Genomic DNA, 23647 nt, shown 5'->3' on the forward strand with positions numbered 1-23647 from the left:
GGCAAATGTCTGAAACATTATTTTAGAAAAGGTGAATTGTTGAATTATGCAGGATGTTTCTCATATCAAATGTGAATAAAGTTTTTAAATCGCAGGTAATTATTGCTAATTACAGTGTTTGGAAGTGGATCCAGAGCCACCAGTGAATCAGGCACAAAAAAGATTGAAATATTGTCTTTTTTTATATTCTGGTAAGTACTTGTTCATTAAAATGAATGTATAAAGAGCAGACGTATAAAGCAGACGCTTGATATTGCACCAGTGGAGACAGTCACTTTAATAGCAATAATTACAGATCGGAGTCACAAAAATAGCCGTCTAGATAATTACATAGCAGCAGGAACATTCATAGAAACATCTTTTACATCTGAAGTCTTGCAAAGCAACAATTTTACTTGATAAATATTTCTTTAGATAAATAATCGTCTTTGAAGGGTGTACAGATGAAACCGATTAATACAGTATATAGAAAATAAATGCATTTGTACTTGATTTCAAAGCAACATTTTCACTATGTAAGTTAAATGTGAGACAAAAACTTAAAACTATTTTACCTGATTTGGCTCAGGCATTATTCACAATCAACAATAACACATTTTCTTTATATAAACTCTGTGTTCAGTCAAGAACATTTGCACGGCTTTTAAGGAAAAATATACAAGAATCAAACTCGTTGATCCTCTGCCAGCAATCCAAAGCTGCATCACAACTTCAAATTTAGCCTCCAGCTCCGTTTCCTCCACCCATAACAAGTTTCTGCTTTTAAAGAAACTGCTTGACAGTTTGGGAAATATTTGTAGGAGAAGTTAATCAGAAGGATGCTTGAAGCTGGTTCTACTTGATGGTTAGCTTTGCTTAGCCTAGCACAAAAAGCTAGCCTTTCTAAAGATTAATGTGTTCAGTTACAAACTATACAAACTCCAAACATAAGGGAGTTTCCTTACTTATGGATCACAAAAATAAAGGCTCTCCAACCTGGAGAGTGCAATAACTTAAAAAGTCACAGAATACACAGAAAATATACTTTTTATACTTGTATCTGGGGACTTTGCTTCCCTGGGGTTTAAATATAATGAAGTTTATTTCTTTAGCCGCTGGTTTGTAGGCGTTTCAGGATGCAGGTTTATCTTGATTTTACACCAAATGAGGAGGATAAGAGAAAAATAAAATATCTGAAGCAAACTATCACAAATTACCATTATAGCAGCATGATTGTATGGATTTCATTCCACAAAAATATGATTTCTGTCCTACTATCACAAACGTAACCATATGGAGTTTGCTAAAGACTATGGGGACTTTAATTAAAAATAGGGTCTTTACTCATATGAAACTAAGATGCTGATGTCCAAAGTAAAGTATGGTGGAGGATCTGTGATGCTGTGGGCCTATTTTTCTTCTGAAGTCCCTACAGAGTAGATTGTATCATAAACTGTTTGACAAATCAGGTCATCTTGAATTATGTCTTATTGTCTCTGCAAGTAGGTTTCCCCTTCCAACAGGATAATGATTTAAAAGAAATGCCCAAAACTAAACAAAGGTTGTTTTTTTTTTTATTTTACAACATACAATTTTTCACCAGCTAATTAAGTTTAGTTCTATTAAAGTGTTTTTTTCTCTTTCTTAGTGGAAGGTTATGCAACCAGAATAAAATGTAAATTCATTGGAAGGGGTTTTATACACTGTGAACAATAACTGTGGAAGTTGCTGTATTTTTGGTGTACTGTGAAAATGTAACAAACAAATGGTAAACAAAAACATCTGGGTTATTTCCCTTTACACACAGCATCATCAGCAAATCCATTGGTGGTAAGATTTGGGGAAAACTAAACAAAACAACTTCCTTTGAAGAGCAACACATTTCTCTCTAGTTGCACCAACCAGCATCAGATCATGTATGAATGTTTAGAGTAAGCATCCCTCCATTTTTAATAGTCATTTGAAATATAATTATATATTAAGTGGATAATATTTCCCAAATGTCAAACATTAACTTGACAGCTGCATCTCAGTACATTAGAATATCACTGAAAAGTTCATTTTAGCAATTAAATTCAAACTTTGGACAAACTTACACTATTTTATAAGACCAATAACAAAATATTTAACATAATAATTTCATGTTACGGCCTAAAAAATAATGGGGAAGACACAGACCGCCTTCACATTCAAGGCTGTTCACATCCAAGCATAGTAGTGGAAAGTTTAGTGGAAGGAAAATAGAGGATTAAAAGAAGATGCAAAGTAACATGGATAAGCACAATCTTTAAAGTTTGTGATTTTTTTTCTTTAACATTTTCAGGTATAGAATTATCCTGGATGAGTTCTCTCTGGGTATTTTAGACGCTAAGTTGTCTAAATGGTTCCTGTAATTTGCCTTTAGGAGACAGAGTGTGCATGCATGCCTCTGTCTCTGCTAAGTGGGTACAGGCGATGGATTAGTTGTAATAAACATCAGATTTAACACAAACTCTTGAAATATATCATCCTCTGTGCAATTAAAATTTATAAAGGTTCCACTTTATAAACTTAATTACTAAAATAACGCACCTTTATGACGATAAACTGATTTACTGAGATGCATCTGATATTTAGCTGTACACACATCAGCTTTTATGAGGACATCCGTCTGTCGTCTGTATTTCCCTACCCGCTCATGCGTGTCACAACAGTATTTGCCAGGAGGTGAAGACTATAAATGATCAGTGTTCACATTCAATAATGCAGCCTCTGTCGAGACCTAACAGTCATGTTTAGTTTACCAAGGCATCCTAAATTTAACACCAAGAGCAAATATTCTAACCAGCCGTCCGTTGTCAAAGTTCTGCTCAGCCAGCATCTGAAAGACGATGTTGGTTCGGGTTTTATTCTCCTGTCATTACTTGCTAATAAGGGTAGAAAATAACAGTCCTGGTCCTGGCCGCTCTCCTTAATGGCAACAATCCTCAGTGATGCTGCCTACGGCGGCGGCGGCGGACGCTCATTTAGGCACACTTCACCGCTCCTTTCATCTTACAGAGCTGATCAGTGCGAGATCAGAAGGGGAAAGACTTCAGCATCAGGAGTTTCCGTTTCCTTTCATGTAGGCAGCCGAACACCGAGGCTAGAACTCCTGTAATCCTGTTTCCTCTCAGGAGAGAAGCTTCCCAACAAATCAGCTGGGATTCTGTAGCAGATATTATACAAGTTAGATGACCCGGCAGCTGAACAGAAGTTTTAATTGTTCGGCCAAGTGAGAATGAATAAAACACTGTAAGTGGGAGGCGTCCACCCTCAAGCATCTGGACTTACTTTGATTTAAAGTCCAAACTGGCAGAACTTCTCATTTATAATCTACGACTTTTATGGGTACTGAACAAGCTTTAAAGCTGCAGGCTGCAAGCATCTTCCAAAAAAAAAAAAGCGGACTGTGGTTTCTTGCTGATTTTTGCAATAAAGTTTGGGCTAACAATTGTCTGCAGAAACGGAGAAACAGTTAGTGTAAAAATATGGAAAGCTGCAACTCTGTATTAATGCTAATTTAAAACTTAAAGCTGCAAAGATTTAACAGTCTTAAAGTCTTTAGGTGATTTGTTTTCACGTTACAGTGACCAAAACCTTCTGAGTGTTTAATTCACTGTAGCTGTACTTCAGCAAAGCTCCCTTCATTTATTTTATACCCTTTCAAAAAAGAGATTTGCTCTATCCTTTTTTTTTCTGCAAATGTCCCAAGAATCAATATATCAGACCTAACAAAGCCAACTTTGTGCCGAGATGTTTCCAGATAAATCAGAAAGATGTGTATAAAAGATACTTTTAAATGGTTTGTTCATCAAAACCTTTAGGCTCCAACCCTCTCAGGAGGGTTTGTGTTTTTAAATGTAGACTTTTCATTCATCTACCCACTTGGTTTCTTTAGTAGGGCGCGAGAAAAAGAACAAGTGACCTCCGTTAGCAGGAGACAACTCTTCCAGCTCGAGACGAGACTCAGGCAAGTAGGAAACAAGGGTGTAGTCCAGGATATCGTACAGGCTTTTTACATCTACACGTCTGAATCTAAGTTTGAGTCATCGCTCTGCGTCAGATAAATTCTGAATCATTTGTTTCTTAAAAAGCAAAACTTGTTCTTTTGATTTAAGTTGCCGAAGGTAAAGAGTTTTGGGATTTCTACCAGACGCGGCATTTCTGCTCGGGGTTCATGGGGCTGCCTATCGGGCACTGGAAGGCTTCTGAGAAGGCCTCGAAGTTCTGGAGAGATCCGAGCACTCTGAGGACGAGAGGAGCAAATACACGAAGAATGAAAAGAAACGTTAGACGGGTTAATAAAAAAAGGATTTTCACCATACAAATTAGCTTGTAAATAAAACAGTTTGAGATGTAAATTAGCCAATGATTGAGCACTTTGAGCTTTGCCAAAGCATTCAGACTCTTCTGCACAGTTTGTTATGTCACATCTCCAACATATTTCATTTAGATTTTATGTGCATGAAGTGGAAGAAAAAAATAACACTTTAAAATGTTTTGTCATGAAAAAATCTGAAATGTGTGGAGTGCATTTTTTCATCCTATTGAATCAACATGTTGCAAATCATAAGACTAAAATGCTTGCATTTCTGAAAATGTACTTTTAAATCTTCCCACAGATTTTCAATTAGATATAAATCTGGACTTTGACTAGGCCATTTTAACACATGAATATGTTTTCATCCAAACCTTTCTGCTGGCTGGATGGCACACCTCCTCCCTAGTCTCAAGTCTTTACAGCCTCTAACTTGCACTGCTTCCCCACAGCTTAATGCTGCCATCACCATGTTTTACTTATTGCAGATTGCAGCATTTGTGACTTCTTACAAATCTCTTTAAATAAACGTCATCTCATTTGTAATCTGTATTAACTTTTACTTGCTGGATTGGTAACGTTGCGAATCACAACATTCTCAACGTTACAGCAGTTAATAAACTATTTCTAATCTCATCTAATCTAAGGACTTTTTGAAGAATTTTGGTGACTTTTTGGTGAGCCCAGAATGTTGGTTCAGTCTTCTACCCCGTACTGTTTCTCACGTTGTGGTAATTTAATTTTTGATTTTTTTTAATTATCACTTCTTTATGAAAGTCAGGTTTGTGCAGTTTGCAACTACCAGTTATCCTGTTCACAGATTTTCTGATCTTCTGCAATTGTTCCAAAGTCGTTATCGGACTTTTTGACTCCTTCTCTGATTGCTGTTCTCCTCCCTTTTACACCTTTTCCATTTTCAGATGATGGACTGAAAAGATTTCTGTTAAATATTCAAAGCTAGAAGATTTGTAACCTAAATCTGTTTTACACTTCTCTGAACTCTTGTCCCTGGTTCTGTTTGATCGCTCATTTTCTCTAACAAACCTCTGATTACTTCACAGAACAGCTAGTTGCACTGTATGTTGATTATTTTTGAAGTTTGAAAGTACAATAAAGCTAAATGAAGTTTGTTTTTGTAACATGACAACGCAGAACAAAGTTCAAGCTGCATAAATAAAATTCCCAGTTTTTATGTTACCTGTATTCTAACGGACTGTGTGAGTCCGTCTTAATGGACTGGCTGGCGTACTCTGGCCGATAGGCACCGCACCACACCTGGACAAATAAAGCTGTATTAGCAGAGAGTTTATTATGCAGACATAGGTACAGTTCATATTTCTTAAATAATTTTGAACATTTTGAAGTAATTAAAGTCTTAAAGAACTTTCAAACTTTACTCAAACTGGACTTGTTTCAAAGACAGATCCGTTTCTGCAGGCACGTGCAGGAGGGACCTGGGGGTGCTTGAGCACCTGCCCCTTTTGCTCCTTGCCCCCAAGTGCCCTTTTAGTCAAATTATTTTTATTTTTATTTTTTATTTTTTTGGTATTATTATTTCCTAAGCCGTCTTCTGACACATAATGTAATCGTTTCATATCAGCCCATATTGATAATTATTGATTTGTTTTTTTGTTTAAAATATCTTAAATACTGCCAAGCTGGTGGAATGACCTCCATGTTGTTGCTTTTTTCTTTTATTTTTAAGCAATTATGAGGCACAATAGAGGGACCTTAAACTGCTACTGCTGCGGCAGTTACTCAACAGGTTGTTGCTAGGTAACCAAAGAGTGAGCGAGTTGCTAGGTAACCAAAGAGTGAGCTAGTTGATTCCACCGACCTTGCTTAGCTGGCTGATAAGAGACTGAGCAGCTAAAGCTGTTCCTTTGTCTGAATCTCCCAGAATGCTGTGCGGTTCTTGATCAGAGTTTAGTGAATGTCATATATTGATACCGATCACGTGTCTGTCGCGATATATATTGTTATTGATTTAGTTTCTGTTTCTGTCATATCCTTTGTTTTAGTTCATGTTTCCTCGTCACTTACTTGAGCGAAGTTTAGAAAAAAAAGTTGTTTATGATCCATGTCTAGACCAGGCAGCCGAGGTTCTTCGCCTTCTGTTTCCACCCACTTTAGATAAGCCTGTAAACACACACCTTCACTTAGAAAACCCATTGCAGGTCAGCAGGCAGCTAATTATGAGATACGTGGGGTTACTTGTTGAAGTTCAAGCAGTCGCATGTGCTTTTTTGGGCGGCTGACATCTACCTTATAGGCTTGACGAACCCCTCCATTGTCTGCAATGTTCTCCCCCAAAGTACTGATTCCACTAACCTGCAATCAGCCAGACAAACATAAACACCCTCCGGTGGTTACATAATGCGTGATATTACTGTCAAAACAGAAACACTCCGCCAAAAACAGAAGGCTTACATTTTGTCCACCTGCCAGGTTCCAGATGAAGTTGCCGTATTGTTGCACCATGCACTGTGACTGCTCCTTAAAGTGGTCAGCTGAGTAATTGCTCCACCAGTTCAGCATGTTACCATCTTTGTCAAAATTGCGCCCTGAAAACAAGACGTCAGTCGTAGGTAAGCAAACATGATGCATGTAAACATGAGAGGCAGCATTTAAAAAAAACTGGAGCAACATTTTTCCTTTTTAATCATCATTTTATCTGGGGTAAATCATCACTACTAATCTCACCGTTGTCGTCAAATCCATGAGTGATCTCATGTCCGATAACCATTCCTATTCCCCCAAAGTTAAGAGCTTGATGCTGATGTTTACTAAAGAAAGGCGGCTGCAGGATTCCTGCTGGAAACACTGGACACACAGAAAAAAGCAGAGGATGAATTGAATGCTCAGTGAAAACTGACTGAGGGGTTTGAAAACCTCGTAAGCTTTTCCACTTTTGGTTTTGTTGTAAACACAATCTTCAAGTAATTTTATGGTGCAGCCTTTTCAGAACTGCATGGAAATAAAGCTGCAGGTTTTTTACTACGGCTGAGGAATCACATCCTCACAGCCAAACAGATGGTGTGCTTATAATGATGCTCAGTTTTCAGAGCTCTGTGAAATGCTCAAACCTTTTGATAATATTGTTTTATAACTTAACCCTGCTTTAAAATGCCCAACAAATGTTGTCCTTTCTGCTGTGTTTCTTGCTGTGTTGCTTGTTATTTGCCAACAAACTTTGGAGGTGTTCGTAGAACAGTGTCCATAATGGATGAGGGTAGTTTGGTGCTCTGGGTTTTATTTAGGGGCAGCAGAGGGGTATGAATGCAAAAGCACACTTGTGAAACTGAAACCCTCCATGTTTTTCTTCCCTCTTCACAGTCCTGCATCACTTTGTGTCGGTTTGTCACATAAAATTCCCCCGAAATATTTCAAACTTTGCAGGTGAAACGCTGCAAAATGTGGAAAAGTTCACGATGTATGAATGTTGTCTCAAAGCGCAGTGGAAGCCACTGACGTAGCCCCTGTTATCGCAGTGAACCTCTCACCTATCTGGTTTCTGTTTGGTGAGTAAAATGCATTCACCACAGCAGCACCGATGATCCACCTGAGGAGAGATGTGAAGAGGAATATTTTTTTAAAAATGCATTTTGTACATTTTCTCTTGAAAATAAAGATATTATTCTGTAAAACCATTAAAGGAAGCTGACCAAAACAACTCCTTTTAATGCTCAGCTCAGTGACACTGACTATAAAAGCATCAGCAGCATATTCTTTCAGCTAAGTGCATCCTTTTTGATTATACATGCAGCAGAGAGGAGAAGGTTTGCATTGTCTGCATGCTTAGGATGTTCTCCAGCTAAAAGCACTAAAGCATCCCAGTGAACATCAGCCCGTCATTTTGGGGTTTTTGAGGAATCTGCCACTTACAGATCAGGATCCACCGGCTCTCTGAGCTTCTTCAGACTCTTCTGTGCTTCAGATTTAAGGTTCTCCAGGATGTTCTCGAAGTAGTGTTCCTCACTGTAGTTTAGCTACAAAAAGAAATCAGGGATAAGTCAATATTTCAGACAGAACAGACTGGAAACCAGCCTCGTTGTCTACTTACATGAGCGTACTCCTCGTCTAACTTCTGGTTACTTTCCTGCAGAATATGGTCTGGATAGCCAATATGCTCCTTTATAGCCATTGCCTGCACAGAGTCAAAGCAGCTTGGGTAATTTTCTGAAGCATTTTTAAAATTCACCCCACCTCTCTCCTCATTTCGTACCTTTTCTCTTGCTTTTTCTTTGGATGGTGCGTCCATCCAGCTCAGCTCCTCCAGGGTTTCTACATAAGCCGTCTGGATCTTACTGATGAGGTCACTGACCTGTGAAAACAAGGCATGAAAATATAAAACAGATTGCATTCATTGCTGCACATAGGAATACTAAATTCATTTAAAAGAATAGATTAGTGTTTCCATAATCAGCTTAGTGTAAATGGTTCATGCCTTGGTTTGATGAATACAGTTTTAACGCCACACTTGTCCAGCAAACACTTGATTTTGACATATTTAAAACTCTATTATGTTTTAATTTATTTATTTATTGGTTTATTAGTGGGATTTAATAGCTAACTTGTGAGTCCGGGCTGAATAATCGGTGAGAATTATCAAGTGCAAGCGGAGCAAAACTCTAAATTTTTAACAGAATATTTTAATCTTTTATTTGTTTCAACTTCTTATTTTATTACTAAAACAAGTGATAAAGACAGTGAGACTTCCCAGAGAAAGCAAGTAGATGTCCACGAGATGACGCAATAAAAATCCAATTTCATTTATAATGCACTTTACATGTAAATCTCAACACGATAAAAGCATTCACCAGTGTAAAAACAATAAAAACTCAAGAGCCACCTTAAGCAGAAAGAGAGCCACATTCATCTTCCAAACATTCTCACATGTTGGTAGCAGGCAGAGTATTTAAACAAATGCTGTTCTGTTCAGAAAATATAAAAAAAAATCAAACAAAAAAATTTATTTGTGTAAAGTTTGATTTGGAGAAAAATCTGTTCATAAATGTTGAACACTCTGAACTGCTGCAGGTTAGATACTCACAAACCACAGATACGCCATAAAACCAGAAGATGGGAAACAAATCAAGTCAGCTGGATGAATTAAACAGAAATTAATTTAACACTTTTAAATAAACTGGAAACGCAGGGGATGCAGATGAAGTGCAAGCATTTAAATCCTCTATTTTGTACATTTACTGAATCGCAAAGTCCAAAGTAAACCCATTATACACCCAGTTCATTAACAGGTTTGAAGACCTGCCCTTTTTGCATCTCAGCATCTATACACATGCATTTATTTTATGGATCTGAGCTCATCGTTCGCAAGGAGTGGACATAAAAATGGCCTCGATTCATCATTTGCACATAAAAAACGGACTGCAACCAAAGTTATGATCGCAGCATCAATAAATACTAAAAAGAAGAAACCCAATTTCACCAAATACTTAACTGGTAATTACTTTGGTCCCCTCCTTCATGATTTAGGACACAGATAATGAGACAATTAAAAAGGCTGTTTGTAATGCCGAGGACTACATCATGTGCAAAAAGGAGGGAGTGGTCAGATTATGAATGCAGCTCCAAGCATCCTTTCTCACACACACTCTTATTACAATTGTGTTGATAAATGTGCGAATCTGTCTGCAATGTACATTTTTACTTTTAATTTTAACTTTTTATAAAATGATACAAAGGAAAAATGTTGTGCACGGTTTGTGTTTTCTTCCACAAAGTGTAGAGTCAAAGGATTGAGCTTTAAGGAACCCTTAAAACAATTCAAATACCTCATAAAGACGAGTGTTTATAGTCATTATTTGACATGATTAACTCTTCTGCAGTGAAATAACTCATTTGAAACTCATTCACGTGTTCCTGAAGAGCAGACGGTTTGCAGCAAGTTAAAGTTAGACGCTCTGCCTCTCTCATGTCTCAGGAGTTTGGTTATCCTGAGCTCATTTCATCTCTGCAGTTATGCTGCTGTCAGCTTAGACATGCATGTTAGTTCTCTGTCCTCCAGCTGCTGCTAGATGTGGTTTTGTGTGTGCTTGGTTGCTTAACAAAAACTTAAAAAGCTCCTGCTTATCAAAGATAAGACAACATCTTCCTGTGGTTTTGCTTTCTTTGTCGTTGCTACATTTTGTTCCACAGATGGCAACGTTATTGAAATATACTTCATTCAGATTGGATATGTCGCACTCCTACAATCACTGCATTGTAAATCAAGCCGACTGAATGATTGCAGGATTTTTTTTTTTACCTTTTGCGTTTATTTCAGGGCTTTAGCACTGACACAAACTGATGCAGATGGAAGGAAGCCCGACAGACTCACCATTCGCTTACTTTCTCCTGCAAACGTTTCGCGCACGTACAGCGCGCCAACCGCGTTCTCCATGCTGCTCTGGACATACCGGACACATTCTCTCCAGGAAGCATCCTCCACAGTGGTCCCGTATAAAGCCTGATCAAACGTGCACACAGTTAGCTTACACTGGAGCAGGCTCGGGTCATCTGGCAGAGTGACGGTCGGCTGTTTGGACCTTTCTGTAGCGGGCCCTGGCGTCTTTGAAGCGGCGGCTCAAGCTATTGACTCTGTCTGCGATGAGCTGCCATGTGAGGTAGTTCTGCATAGTCCTGCAACATGAACAAAAAGATTTAACTGTGGCTGCTTTGACGCAATGTTTCTTGAGTATTTCCCCTTCCAGGTTTTTCTGTGGACTAACTGGATGCTGTATCTGGAGAGGACGTCGTTCATCTTTTCCAGGTAGGGAGAGCTGTACACCACAACCTCTTCATCCAGCTGGATGTCAATGGAAACAGTCGACAGAACGCCTTTTATGAACCGTGTCCAGTTAAAACCCTGAAAAGAAAAAAAAATGACCACCTGTTTACAATATTTTTACTCTTATTCAACAAAGAAATGATTCTAGATTTCTCTGGTGTTAGCCTTTCAGTGAAACATTTTCTACCCTCACAGATAAACACCAGTTAATATTCCAGTCAAGAACTACCTGGATTAAGTGTGAATACATTTTAGAAGTAGAGAGAAAATAAGAACATTTGGCATTTTCAGTGGTGATTCTTCACTGTGCATGAAACGAGAATTCACCCAAGATTTTATTCCTCTTCATCAGTCAGACAACAAAAGAACTACAAAAGCACCCACTGCCTGAATTACTCCATAACTGTTTAGGCAGTGGGTGCTAAACATTTATGAAGGCTGGATGAAATTATATGAGGTATTAAACTGTATGAAGATTAATAGTCTTGTTGGACTTCACCTAGGATTACTAAATTTGTGTCTATTTTCTTGTTTTTTTTTAACTTTCTTTAATGTCAGATGTGAACATACACTTCTGTAGAGTTTGGTAAAGGTGACATTTAGTCTTTTAAACTGCGCTGATGCGTAATGCCATGTACTTGAGGGGTACACCAGTTCTTCCTGTTGGAAAACACCCCCAAACATGATGCTGCCACTGCCGTACTTCCTAGTTGGCATCGTGTTCTCAAGCATGCATCTTTCCCCCTTTTTCAACAAAACCTAACGAGAGTCATCGTGGCCCAAGGCTTCAGCTTTAGTTTCACCAGCTTACAGAGCATGTCTCTAAATCTTAAGGTATTTGTCTCTGAGGACATTTTCAAGCTCTAAGCCGGCTTTTTATGTTTCTTTTCTAATAATGGCTTCTTCCTTCATGTCAGTACAGGACATGTTTTGCGGTACAAAAAGCTTCTAACAGTATTTTCACAGGGTGTTTTACTTTTGTTCGAAGGATGACCCGGGCTCTTGGAGGTACAAATTACTTTCTTTGATTTTATGGATGATTTCCCCATAATGCAACAGCAGTGTTTGGAGAAATAACCTTGAAATACATTTAGATTTTTCAAAATTATTTAAAGATAGTAATTTCAATGTATGCAAACACCTGACTCCAAACTACTACACCTCTACTCTGCCAATAGAAACTACTTTCCTCATTGACCTAAAACTTAAAAAATGTGTGATCTGTGTCGTTTTTATAGTGCATGAAAAATGTCTGGTTTAGATTGATGAGTGGACAGACAGCAGACAGACCCACAAAGCAGCAGACCAAAGAGAAATGCGGCTCACGTTAAAGCTGTACGTGCTCTGCAGCTCTGCGAGCGTCATTTTGTTGTACAGAACCGTCACATCCTGGCGTTCCTCTGCTGGTGATGTTGCCTGTCCAGAAACGGGAGGAAAACTGTAAAAAAATCTCTTTGTGTTTATATTTTGATTCATTTTCACCTTACTTTAGTTTGTTGAAGTTTCTTATTTCGAAAAAGAATCACATCTAACTAGAACAGGACATTTCAAGATTGCAATTTCAAACATGGTGGACCTGAACTGAGAAAAGCATAATGAACAGCACTGGATCAGCTCCTACACTACTTTAAATGTCAACTGAACAGATGATTAAAGTAGCTTTACAAACATTTCTTTTGTTTTACAGTCCAATGCAGACTTCAGCTTCCATAGAGCTTTATAAAATATTGTCCTCTGCTTTGGGTTTTTCCATTTGGAGTCTCATAATGTGGTTGGACTGCTTCACTTTCTGGCTTAACCTCACATTAGATTAACATTGCTCATGATTGTATCTGGAAAATTTTCACTAAAAGTTGCTGAGGTAGTGTCACATCTACCACAGCCTGAAAAACTCTTGTTTCCAAGCAAAATAAAAGTTGGAAGTTTCATTTTTCAGAGACTGGATGTTAGTTTTCTTCTTCTCCATGTTACTTTTGTGAATCCACATCTTCACTCACATTAGCGATGTCCGTCTCCAGCTTCAGGACCTGCATCATTTCCTCCCAGACTCTCTCGTCATCCTGAGTCAAGTTTTTATCCTCCCGGGTTATTTTCGCAATAGACACCATGAAATGTAGGTAGGCCTCTCGAACCTGTGACACAAACCTAGAAGTTATTGGTTTGTTTTTACGCTTCAGCATGAACTGCATGTTCTTCACAAAAACCCCAAACTTTTGTGTATTTCAAGTGTTTTTGGAAGATTTCAGCAAAATGTCACCTTTTTGTAGTTCCCATCATTAAAATAGTAGTCTCTAGACGGCATCCCAAGTCCTGGCTGATCGATCTAAAGAAAAACAAGAACAAATAACATCTATTAAAGAATAGGACAAGGAGCTATGAGGATTTTTTTCTTTTTTCAGTTTTCACAGTTCAAATTTTAAAGCTGTTGCTAAAGGAAAGGAGATGAAAGTCTTTAATTTTTAATGTATAAATTTTCCACGTGAAGAGCAAATTTAACGCATTAAAATAGTTCCAAATATGTTTTTGGTTTTGGAAACATTCCTTGCATCCAGAAGCCAAACAATTATCCAGAATGAATAAAAGTGTTAATTTGCTCTATCAAACAACAATGATTAAATTCAATAACTCCACATCCTGTGAGCCAGCTGTGGTTTTCTAGAAAGAAGCCACAGTTTGAGTTGTTTGCCATTTCATTCAAATGTATTTAAACCTTCCATCTTTTCTTCTTCCTTCATTTTGTCTGGATTTTTCCTCATGCTGCTGTTTTACTGCAAATACTGTAAAACATGTGATTGTGTAGTTTGTGTTGATCCTCAGCCTTTTCACACCTTTCTCTATATATATTCACTTTTTAAACTGTGACACAGTTCTGTTTCTTAACTAAGTCTTTTCACTTGTCCAACCTATTATTTAAGATTTTTTATAAACAAATGTCTATAATATAAACTAAATTTAGAGAACAGAAAGAATTTTGAGATTTTGTTACATCATTTTTGCATATTTTACTTAAATCCTAAGAATACATGGTTAAATAAAACAAAATCTTCTCATAAAGTGCTTTGTTGTTCCTTTTGGTTTACACTGAATCGATTCCAAGAGGAAAAAGCCCAGCCTTATTAGTTGTTTTTAGTTGTTAATGCTGTAGCAAACTGCTGTCTTACATAAATGATGTGGCGCTGAGAGTCCCGGTCGTCCGTCCACACGTACAGGTCCAGCACCACCTTCTTGTGGAAACGAGCCGTGAGCATCGCCAGCGTGTCCTCGAGGCTCCAGGCTTCCCCTGAAGTAAAAACCAGAACAAAAACTTTCAAACCACGTGGGCAGCTGTAGGGAAATGATCACATTAAGGCGGCAGAAACCTAGCTGCCTCCGCTGCAAATTAACGGGGCTTTTCTGAGTAAATCCTTGTGCGCAGATGCAGCTATGCATGCCTAATTCTGTTTGAGCCACCATCCACGATTACATTTAATTAAAGTGGCAAGAGCCTGGAGCACGAGGATGAGCAGCACAGCCTATTTAAAGCCTGCTTCAGAGTCCTGATTGAGGACTTGCTCCTCTGCCCACGCACCACCCTCCAGAAACCCACACCTGACTGCTCGTCGCAAAAAAACATCCTCGACGGGCCTCTTGATCCCACCAACAAAGCATGTACTCAGCAAACCGCTGGGCGCAAATATAGCAAGCTGAGCTCTGACTGAATGCGAGTGTTTGAGGAGGGATGATGTGTGGATGTGCTGCCAGCTGGTAGGAGACATGAGTCGGAGTGTTTAGGAGAGACATTTCTACCTGTTGTGGTGTTCCAGTCCTCTGACGCCACAGGCCAGTCTCCGATGCTGTCGATGAGCTTCAGGAGGGGCTGTGAGTCCCGCTGCTCTATGAGGCCTGCACAGGACAGAGACAAATGTTTAAGAGCTGACAGGAACCGCTGGGAAAAAAAAAAAAAAAATCTCAAGAGAAACATTTCATTCTGAGAAACGTCATTATGTGCAGGCGCCAGTTTGATCCCGTCAGCAGCACCAGACACATTCACTAACGACAGGCAGAGTTCAGTGTTTGCCTTTTGTTTTACTTGGAGTAGAGATGATCCAATCAGGACGTTTTACTGCATGTGATTGGAGTTGGGTAAAAATAGGCATTTGCTGATACAAAGTCCGCTAAAATCAATGCAAAAATGCCCTCGCTCTTTTCAGATTTCTTCTGTTTTTGCTGTTTCATGGTTTCAAACAGAGTCACTGACAGTTCAGTAAAATCTGCTCTCAAACAGAAAATCTTGAATGAGAACATCTGGCCATCAATTTGACTCTAAACTCATGAGATATTTGTCTCATGGTAGCTCAAGAAATTTAGAAATGTTGTATTTGATTAAATGTAAAACGATCTGTGATTAGCTGGTGGTGTGGTTCTATTACGTAACACAAACATAGGTCAGAGAAGGACAGTCAGAGTGGAGCGTACATCACTAATTGTTATATGTGCACATAAAAAAAAAAGTATTTTGAGCTCATGTTGCTGGCATAGATATAGCGCCATGCCAAAGTGTGGTCTTGCATCCCATTATTTTCTCTGGAAGAACCTTAAACAGGCTACTAAAATGCTCCAAAACCCATCGGTATTTAATGGGTCTTCGCAGTTAAAACAATTCTGCAAAGAAAAGTTGGTCACAGTGATATAAAGTCTCATTCCCAGCCATTTCAAACGCATGTTGCCACTGGATGGAAGAACCAGTTTTAAGGAACATTTGGCCCAGTTAGGCTGGATATGTTGATTTCCTTTTAAAACCACATTTTGTGTTCACTCAGGTTTACTTGACAATAAAATGTGTTTGATGACCTGAAACACTTAAGTGTGCCGAAAAAGAAAAAGCAGAAGAAAAATGTAAACGAGCAAAAGCTTTACAACAAAAATTACCACTTTGACATATTTTTATTCAAGTAAAAGTTAAAGTGAGAGTAAAATGTATACTCAAGTACTGAGTAACTGATCAAAATTACTAATAATTTGACATTTAAAAATTACCTCATCAGACGGACCAAAAAAATGTATGAAAGAAAATGACAACAATTCATATAAATAACAAAAATATAGCAAAATCAGGCAAAATGATTTTCAAATCAGTTTCTTTCAATGAAAAACTTTAACAAAAACTGCAGGTGTGTGTCTGCGTCTGTTGAATTTTTTGTTAAAACATGTTTGTTCTTCATTCAGTGGGAAGAGAAACCAGAAATTTTACTCAAGTAAAAATAGAAATACTTCATAATAAAATTACTCAAGAACAGCAAACTTCTGAAAGCCTTTTTTCATATAAAAAGTAAAGTAAATGTACCTGCGTAAATGTAAATAGTTTCTTTAAATAAGAACATTTTGAATTATAATTCTCCAATCAGAGCTGAATATTGCTGACCTAAATAGCACCAAAGTTTCCTCTTAACTGCATTTAAAGAAAATCTTACTCTCATTCATGCAGGAGCTATAAAGGATTTTAGCCTTCTTGATGGCGTCTCTGTCCTGCTCAGTCTCTGTCTCAAGAACACCTGCAACAACAAAACAAACACTTCCTGCGTTAGCGAAGCTCTCCAAATGCTGCGGCCCACTCGGCACCAAAGGTTAAGCCCCGCTGACCTTTGAGGACAATCTCCAGCTTGTCCCTCAGAATGTCAAAGACGCTGTGGCGGGAACTCGTCTCCGGTATGACATGCCGTTCCAGCCAACCCCCACAGGCGTACTGGTAGAAATTATCACAAGGCTTCACAGAGTCATCGATGTTCTGCAAGAGCCGAGCAGCTGCACAGAGAGAAAAGCGAGAGTGGTTAAAAAAAAAGAGACAGAAGTAAGGATTCACACGTGTCTCTGCATGTGGTTTTCACAGGGGATGAAAGATTACTTTATTTTCAAAATAAAATAGCGGTCAGGGTGACGAGGGCGCTCATCTCACCTGCAGTGACACAGTCTGGAGTCGTGCACACATTGTTCAGGTTGGAGCAAAACATCTGGCCTGGGAAACAAACAGTGTCAGCAATTATGAAAGAGCGGAGCGGACTCTTTGTTACACCCCAGCTGAGACAGGGAAGATGCTGTTGTGTAACAGCTGATGCTTGGAAGACGAGCTCTGCAGCCAAAAAAGCTCTTCTCCCAGGCAGTGGCATGCACAGACATTTTGAGGGACAGGGGCTCACGTGCAAAAAGGCACCTTGTCTTAATCTCACTGACAGTTTGCACACATGCACAAGAAAATATTTCAAGCGAGCTTTCATTTAAAAAAAAAAAAAACATTGTCTAAATAAAACTGATGAGAACAATTTGATAAATTTGAAACAGAATACCTATAAACGGGCTGGAGAAATGAAGAGCCCACTGCATTGAACCCCATTAAAAAACCTCCTGGTTTTTCCACCAAATATTGGTTTCTGAACTCTTCCTGAATTAAAACATTAGTATTGTTGTTTCTAAATGAGTATCAACTTGTTTTCTTTGCATTATTTGAGGTCAAAAGCACTGCATCTTGTTCATTATTTTGACCATTTCTCATTTTCTGCAAATAAATACAAATTTTTTTTGCTTGATATTTCAGAGACATGTTGTCAGTAGTTCACAGAATAAAAGAACAATGTTCATATACCAAAAAATATAATCAGAGAAATTGATCATTTTAAGTGGTTTCTTAATTTATTCCAGAGTTGTTAGACACCTATTTAAAAGTAAACGCCTACAAAGAGGTTCAGGGACATGAAAGAAAATAAATCAAATCCAAACCAGGAGGCATTTTAAGTGCATTTTACAAAATCCTTATTAAATTGGCTAAATTATTACAAATTGATTAATCAGGCAGAATTACAAAAATGTGGGGCACTGGTAACATTGGTTTTTAGATTCAGAAATACTAACTTGTGCCACACAAGACACTGTAAAAATGTTTTCTTAAATTTCAAAAGGACTCTTTTTTGTTCTTCAGAGGGAAAAAGTGCAGGTGCTCTAGCACCACCGAGTGTCCAGCTTTGTATGTGCCTGCTTTCAGGGAATATGAAAACATGTCTGTTCTAGGCTTAGTTTCCAACATCAGACTCACCTTCACCTGTTGAACTCCTGGAAACACTCGGCCTGCTTGATTGTTCTGATGAAGGATAAAAACAACATTATTCTCAGCGTTGAATTGTTCAGATTTTCAACAGTTACATTTCTACATCAAACATCTACTGATGCCATTATAATTATCATTATTGTTCTCTGGTACTAGCTTCAATCCGGCCTGTGATTATACTACCCTTTTCATGAAAACAAGACGTAAACTGGTTGATTATTACTTCCTCATCTGGACGTTTGCAGCATGATCGTGACAGAGCTTTTACCTTTCACAGCTGATGTGTAGAGGACGACCAGCCCTGCCAAGGCACAGCTCACCAGCAGCAGCAGAACCGACAGACTGATCTCTGCAACAGTCCAGCGGCGCTTCACAGCTTTACTTGATTTCTCCATGATATCCATTTGGCTTTCCGATTTGCCCATATTCCTCCAAACTGCCGGCTCTGGCGGGAGAGACACCGTGAAAGTGTGGGATGATCCAGGCACAGAGCTACCTCTACGCGTGTGTTTGCATGTGTGTGTGTGAGTGTGTGCGTGTGTAGGCAGTGATCCATCGGTAAACTGTGCCAGCTGACCTGGAGCGAGTGAGCTTCAGCTGCACACAACTGAACACCTACAACAACTTCAAGAGTTCATCCTGTTGCACAAACACAGACTGATGCTCTTTTCTAGAGAGATCCAGATTATTTCTGCCTCGATCGTCGCTGCTGAATGCACAATGAGTGGAGGCTGTCAAAGTTTCAGCTCTCCTTGTTTCTGTCAAATAAACTTTGTAAAAGCGTCAGAGGGAATCGAAACATGCTGTATCAAATCCTACCTAGTAGGAGTAGCTGAGAATTTATGTAATAAAACTATTTAAAAGACAAAGTGACATAAGTTGCATTAAATCCGGTTTGTGACACGAACAACTCAAAGGCGAATAGACATGATTATGAAACTGAACCTCCACACGTACACGCACTTATTATGCTAAGTGTGTGTAACTGTTTTCGTAATAAATGCTTTTTTTATGGTGTGGATCCCAGGAAGAGCAGGCATTGTTACGGTACTGGCTAGTGGGGATACAAATGAACAAACCTTTGGCTCAAAGCAACCATAAGATAAAAGGTTGCAATATGGGTCCTGCATCAAGAAGTGAAATGAGCATCAAGATCATAAAAAAACATCCTGTCATTTGCGTCTATAGAGATTTTTTACCATTTATTTGCATTTCCTCTCAAAAAAGATGAACAGCCTGGTCTGTGTTTGGCTCATATCCATCAACCTCTCAATAATGAGGCTGAAGTTGGGATGTGGGATGACTTCAGAGGGTCAACTTTTTGAAACCTTTAGTCTTCAGTCTTTCTTAGTAATTATTGCAAGTGCAGCAGCTGATTTAGAAACTTCTGGTTTGTCGCTCAGCATGTGCTTCTGTTTCTGAGAGAGCCGACTGATTGTCCTCCGAATGTGGCATTCATGCTGGAAACACCTTGACACAAAGAAAATGTGAGCTTACTTTGTCTGTCCATTTCTAAAGTACTTGGCCCCATTTTGGCTCTCAAACAGAAGCATAAACAGAAAAAAAACATAACTCTGCTTCAAGCAAGCTAATTTCTGTGCATAATAATTACATATGTGTGAGCACAATATTGCAAATGAGCGCTTGTGCAGAGGACAAAACAACAATCACCGGTCGCTGAGTGTTTCTCTTTATCTATTCACTCAGCAGCACCTGTTTCCTCCATAACCAGCAGCGTTGCCCTATCATTAGGTCTGCCAGTGGCCAGGCGGTAAATCAGAGGTTCACACTGCTGCGCCCCATTAGTCCCTGCTGATGAATACTCATGGGCACAGAAATGGCATTACACAGCGGCATGGAGCCTGTCGAGGATCCGCTGCCATCCTCAGACTGGATCAGTCACAATCCTGCTGCGTCACATTAAAGACAGGAAAACAACATAAACTTAAATAACCTGGTGTTTGCAGTGTTTGTTGCAATTATTTATTTACATTAATAAACACACTCAGGACGCTTCTGAGACATCATCCAAACTTGATTGATTTGTCTTTGTAAGCCAATAATTTAAAATGTGACATTCAGAAAGTCAAAGCTAGTTATAGCACTCCATAATCCGTCTAAAACGGAGGTCAGACATTTACAAACTTTGCCAATAAGAGATTAAAACTCACAAAAACACACATAAAAAAAGCCTCCAAGCAGCTCAGTGCTGTTACTGGTATAAACAACGTTAATCTGTTCATCCTGTAAATTCAGTGTAAAAACACAAACAGTAATAAGCCTTAAAAAAAAGAATAGAACGATAACTTTTACTGTTTGATTTTATATTTCAGCTGCCCACAGAGTGACCCTGAATGAAAGTCAGACAGATACACATATGTGAATCCAAGCTGAGCAAACTCAAACTTTTCTGAAGATTACAGCCAAATTATATCCACAAACTTGTACTTTTGTGAAGTATAAGGTCACAAAATGTGCTAGACTTTATTATATTTGGTTTCTTAAACATTTTATGAAGAAAAATATGAAATCCCTTAACTCTAAAACCAACTGACCTTCAAAGTCACTTAATCAGTAACAGGATGGCACAACTTCAAACATTACTTGGATGTTCAACATTAATTGGAGAAGAAGTCAAAAGGCTCATGACAACTGCAGAAACATTTCTAAACATTTCTCTTCTGGTTGCAGCCTTGCACTCCACAAATGTGGAGAATTGAAAAGACTCTGGAGGAACGCCACAAGACGTCTTGTTTGCAGTTTACTATGGGTCAGCAAACATTGCACGGCAATCTGAGAACACAACCCCCACTGTGAAGCATGGTAGTGGCTGTGTCATGCTGTGTGGAGGCTTTCCTTCAGCAGGGACAGTGAAATTACTTGGAAGTTGTGGGGAGAAAGATGGAGGTAAAACTAGAAGAAAACCTTCTGGAGGCTGAAAAAGGGAGGAAGTTCACAACAACCCCAAAGTCTTAGAATGGCCCAGTCAAAGTCTGGACTTGGATTCAATTGAGATCAATGGCATGAACTGACTCCTGACTGAGCTACTGTAAGCTGTGAGGAAGATTAATCAAAAACTTCAGACTCAAGATGCAGAAAGCTGGTAGAGACATCAAAACAAACGAAGATGGAATCAAAACACCAGACTTTGTTTTTTAAATCTCAAATCAGTGACTACTTTATCAATAACTTCTCAATTATGAACCACCTAGTTTAAAAGTTTTCTGCTGTAAAGTAACAAAATGCTGAAAAGTCAAAGGGGTGTGAATATTGTAAAACACAATGTGCACCAAAATTGTGAAAATAATCCAAACATTTTTCATTGCAAACTCCTAAGAATAAGTTTAAAATGCTTTAAGAGTTAGTTGTCAGACAACTGAATTCACAACATAAAAATATCATTAAAATCTAATGCTTGAGCCGAATTAACTAAACACAGAAAATGATCCACTGACTCCGGACTCTCCACTTTCTGACGGTGAGCCTGATTTGCTACTTCTTGTGTTTTTCAGCGCAAACATTTCCAGACTGTGTAAAATTATCACAATGACATACAATGTTGGCGCTCAGTTCAGATGACTAAGCCCATTTAAGCTGAATTGTAGGGACAGACGGTGAGGATAATCCACCAAACACCATCAGGATCGTCAAATCATCAATGTTTTTGTGTTTCTGGGTCTGTCAGGGGGATGTTGGAGCGGAAGCGCGATGGTATTAGCCACAAAAGAGCTGACATTTTCATTCTGTCCAGCTTTGTTTCACTAGACAAAAGATTTGTTGGGAGTATCCTACTCAGGAGAGACAGGAGAGGGTGGAACAAAATGTTAAAACGCAAAAAACACAACTGATACATCAGAGTAAAGAGGACTTCAGATGCTCAGTTGATTGTTTAAGATGCTTCTTAACTTGTAAATGTAATAAGGTTGAAAGATTAATTAAAATATGGTTAAACAAAACACATTTCATTGCACTCAGGCCATCCTTCAGAACAACATTTTTCACATGCAGGAAGTGTTTTCAAAAACAAAACAGATTAAGTATAAATGTGCATTTTCAGGAGTTAAAGTGCTCAGATGTTCTCAAGTAATTCTGTGTATTTTTTTGCATAAAAAGAGCAGAAATGGACGACATGTCCAAGCAACAAGGTGTTGGGGTGAAAATCTAACAGGTTTGGGATCAACAGGGTCAGAAATGAGATCATTTCCCTGTGAGTTAGATTAATCTGCGCTAAACGTTTCACACAGGGATCAGTGGCTGGTACCGTTTCCCCATAAAGCAAACAAAATACAGGATTAACTCAGGTCAGGCTGTTCCAGCAATCAACAAACTCCTTCTTATTCACAGACCACAAGCTGCTTCTAAACATGAAGCCCTGACTTCTCTGTCTTACACTTTGACACGACAAAGAAAAGATGTGAGAACAGCTAAAATAGAAATCCAATGAAAGTTTTTTTTGTTGTTTTTTATCTCTTTTTGGACTGCAGCAATTCTGACATGAGTGTGATCCCTAAAGGCAGCAACTTTAACCTCTCTCACTTTGGGAGCCGACAGGTATTTTGGAGCGAGAGTCTTACCTTTTTAGGTTGGTTGGAAGAGGTTCCTGAGCCGTTTCCCCCCACAGCGCGCTAATATCTCAAACACCCCTGCTGAGGATTCACTCAGAGCTGGTGTGTGGAGAAATGAGACTGTGCTGCCGGCTGCAGGAGACGTTATCCAGTTCAGCGTGCTGCTGCTGCTGCTGCTGCCGCTGCTGCTGCTGCTGCTGCTGCTGCTGCTGCTGCCGCTGCCGCTGCCGCTGCCGCTGCTCAGGGAAGATGTGAGGCAGCATAGAGGCAGGGAGGGAGGAGGAGGAGGAAGATGGGAGGTGATAGGACTGGATTGGTTGTGATTACATGACTGTGATAAGGACAAACATAAAGGAGGCGCACGTTAGGCGGTTATGATATGCGAGGGGTCAACAGGATGCTGTGAGCGTCAGTCCCTCTTCTTGCTGTGGAGTGTCTGCAGCTGCAGAGCAGAAAAATCTTCCAGAGAGGAAAGACAAACATGCTCATAAACTGAACACAGAAGGGCGAGAGTGTTTTATTTTGGGTGGCGTTCTCATCCGGCTGGTCTTCGAGGAGCTCGGGTGTGAACTCTGGCCTTATTGATTCAAAAGCCCCATTTCAAGGCTGATTAACCAAACCAATTAGCTGCTAATGTAGAAAAACTGACAGATGCTTTGCACATGGTCACTCCCTCAGGTGCTTTAAAGAGCAGCGAGTGGGAGAACTTAATCTTGATCAAACAGAACATACAGCAGAGAGGAATCTCTGTGAGATGTTCGAAGTGGAGAAGCTGCAGTCATTTAACAAAACTGATGGACTGGAACCCACCGGGGAGTCAGGATTTGCCGCTGAGTTAATAATTTATTCATGGATTCCATGAGGCAGAGAGAATGCTTCCTCTCATGTATTTATTGTGT

The 23647-nt window shown here is 39.1% G+C and overlaps 1 protein-coding gene across 2 annotated transcripts; it reads right to left on the reverse strand.

Annotated features, from left to right (window-relative positions):
- Nucleotides 1-258: 258 nt before the first annotated feature.
- On the reverse strand, nucleotides 259-22996 carry mmel1 (membrane metalloendopeptidase like 1). 2 transcript variants are annotated; one of them, XM_008408590.3, is made up of 24 exons: nucleotides 22758-22996; nucleotides 18452-18628; nucleotides 18172-18216; nucleotides 17041-17100; nucleotides 16728-16889; nucleotides 16559-16639; nucleotides 14895-14990; nucleotides 14270-14388; nucleotides 13366-13431; nucleotides 13106-13240; nucleotides 12435-12524; nucleotides 11050-11186; nucleotides 10867-10960; nucleotides 10659-10787; nucleotides 8544-8642; nucleotides 8382-8465; nucleotides 8204-8307; nucleotides 7822-7880; nucleotides 7022-7141; nucleotides 6749-6882; nucleotides 6584-6649; nucleotides 6362-6457; nucleotides 5517-5593; nucleotides 259-4246 (listed from the first exon to the last, which is right to left on the reverse strand). In XM_008408590.3, the coding sequence occupies exons 2-24, from the start codon at nucleotides 18606-18608 to the stop codon at nucleotides 4147-4149; spliced, it is 2310 nt and encodes a 769-aa protein (XP_008406812.1). In that variant the 5' UTR covers nucleotides 18609-18628; nucleotides 22758-22996; the 3' UTR covers nucleotides 259-4146. The 2 variants fall into 2 exon arrangements, with proteins under 2 accessions (XP_008406812.1, XP_008406811.1); XM_008408589.3 differs by lacking the exons at nucleotides 18172-18216; nucleotides 18452-18628; nucleotides 22758-22996 and having other exon boundaries at nucleotides 17041-17374.
- Nucleotides 22997-23647: the final 651 nt, after the last annotated feature.

Source organism: Poecilia reticulata, chromosome 5, assembly GCF_904066995.2.
Source record: "Poecilia reticulata chromosome 5, P_reticulata-male-v2, whole genome shotgun sequence".
NCBI classification, from domain to species: Eukaryota; Metazoa; Chordata; class Actinopteri; order Cyprinodontiformes; family Poeciliidae; genus Poecilia; species Poecilia reticulata.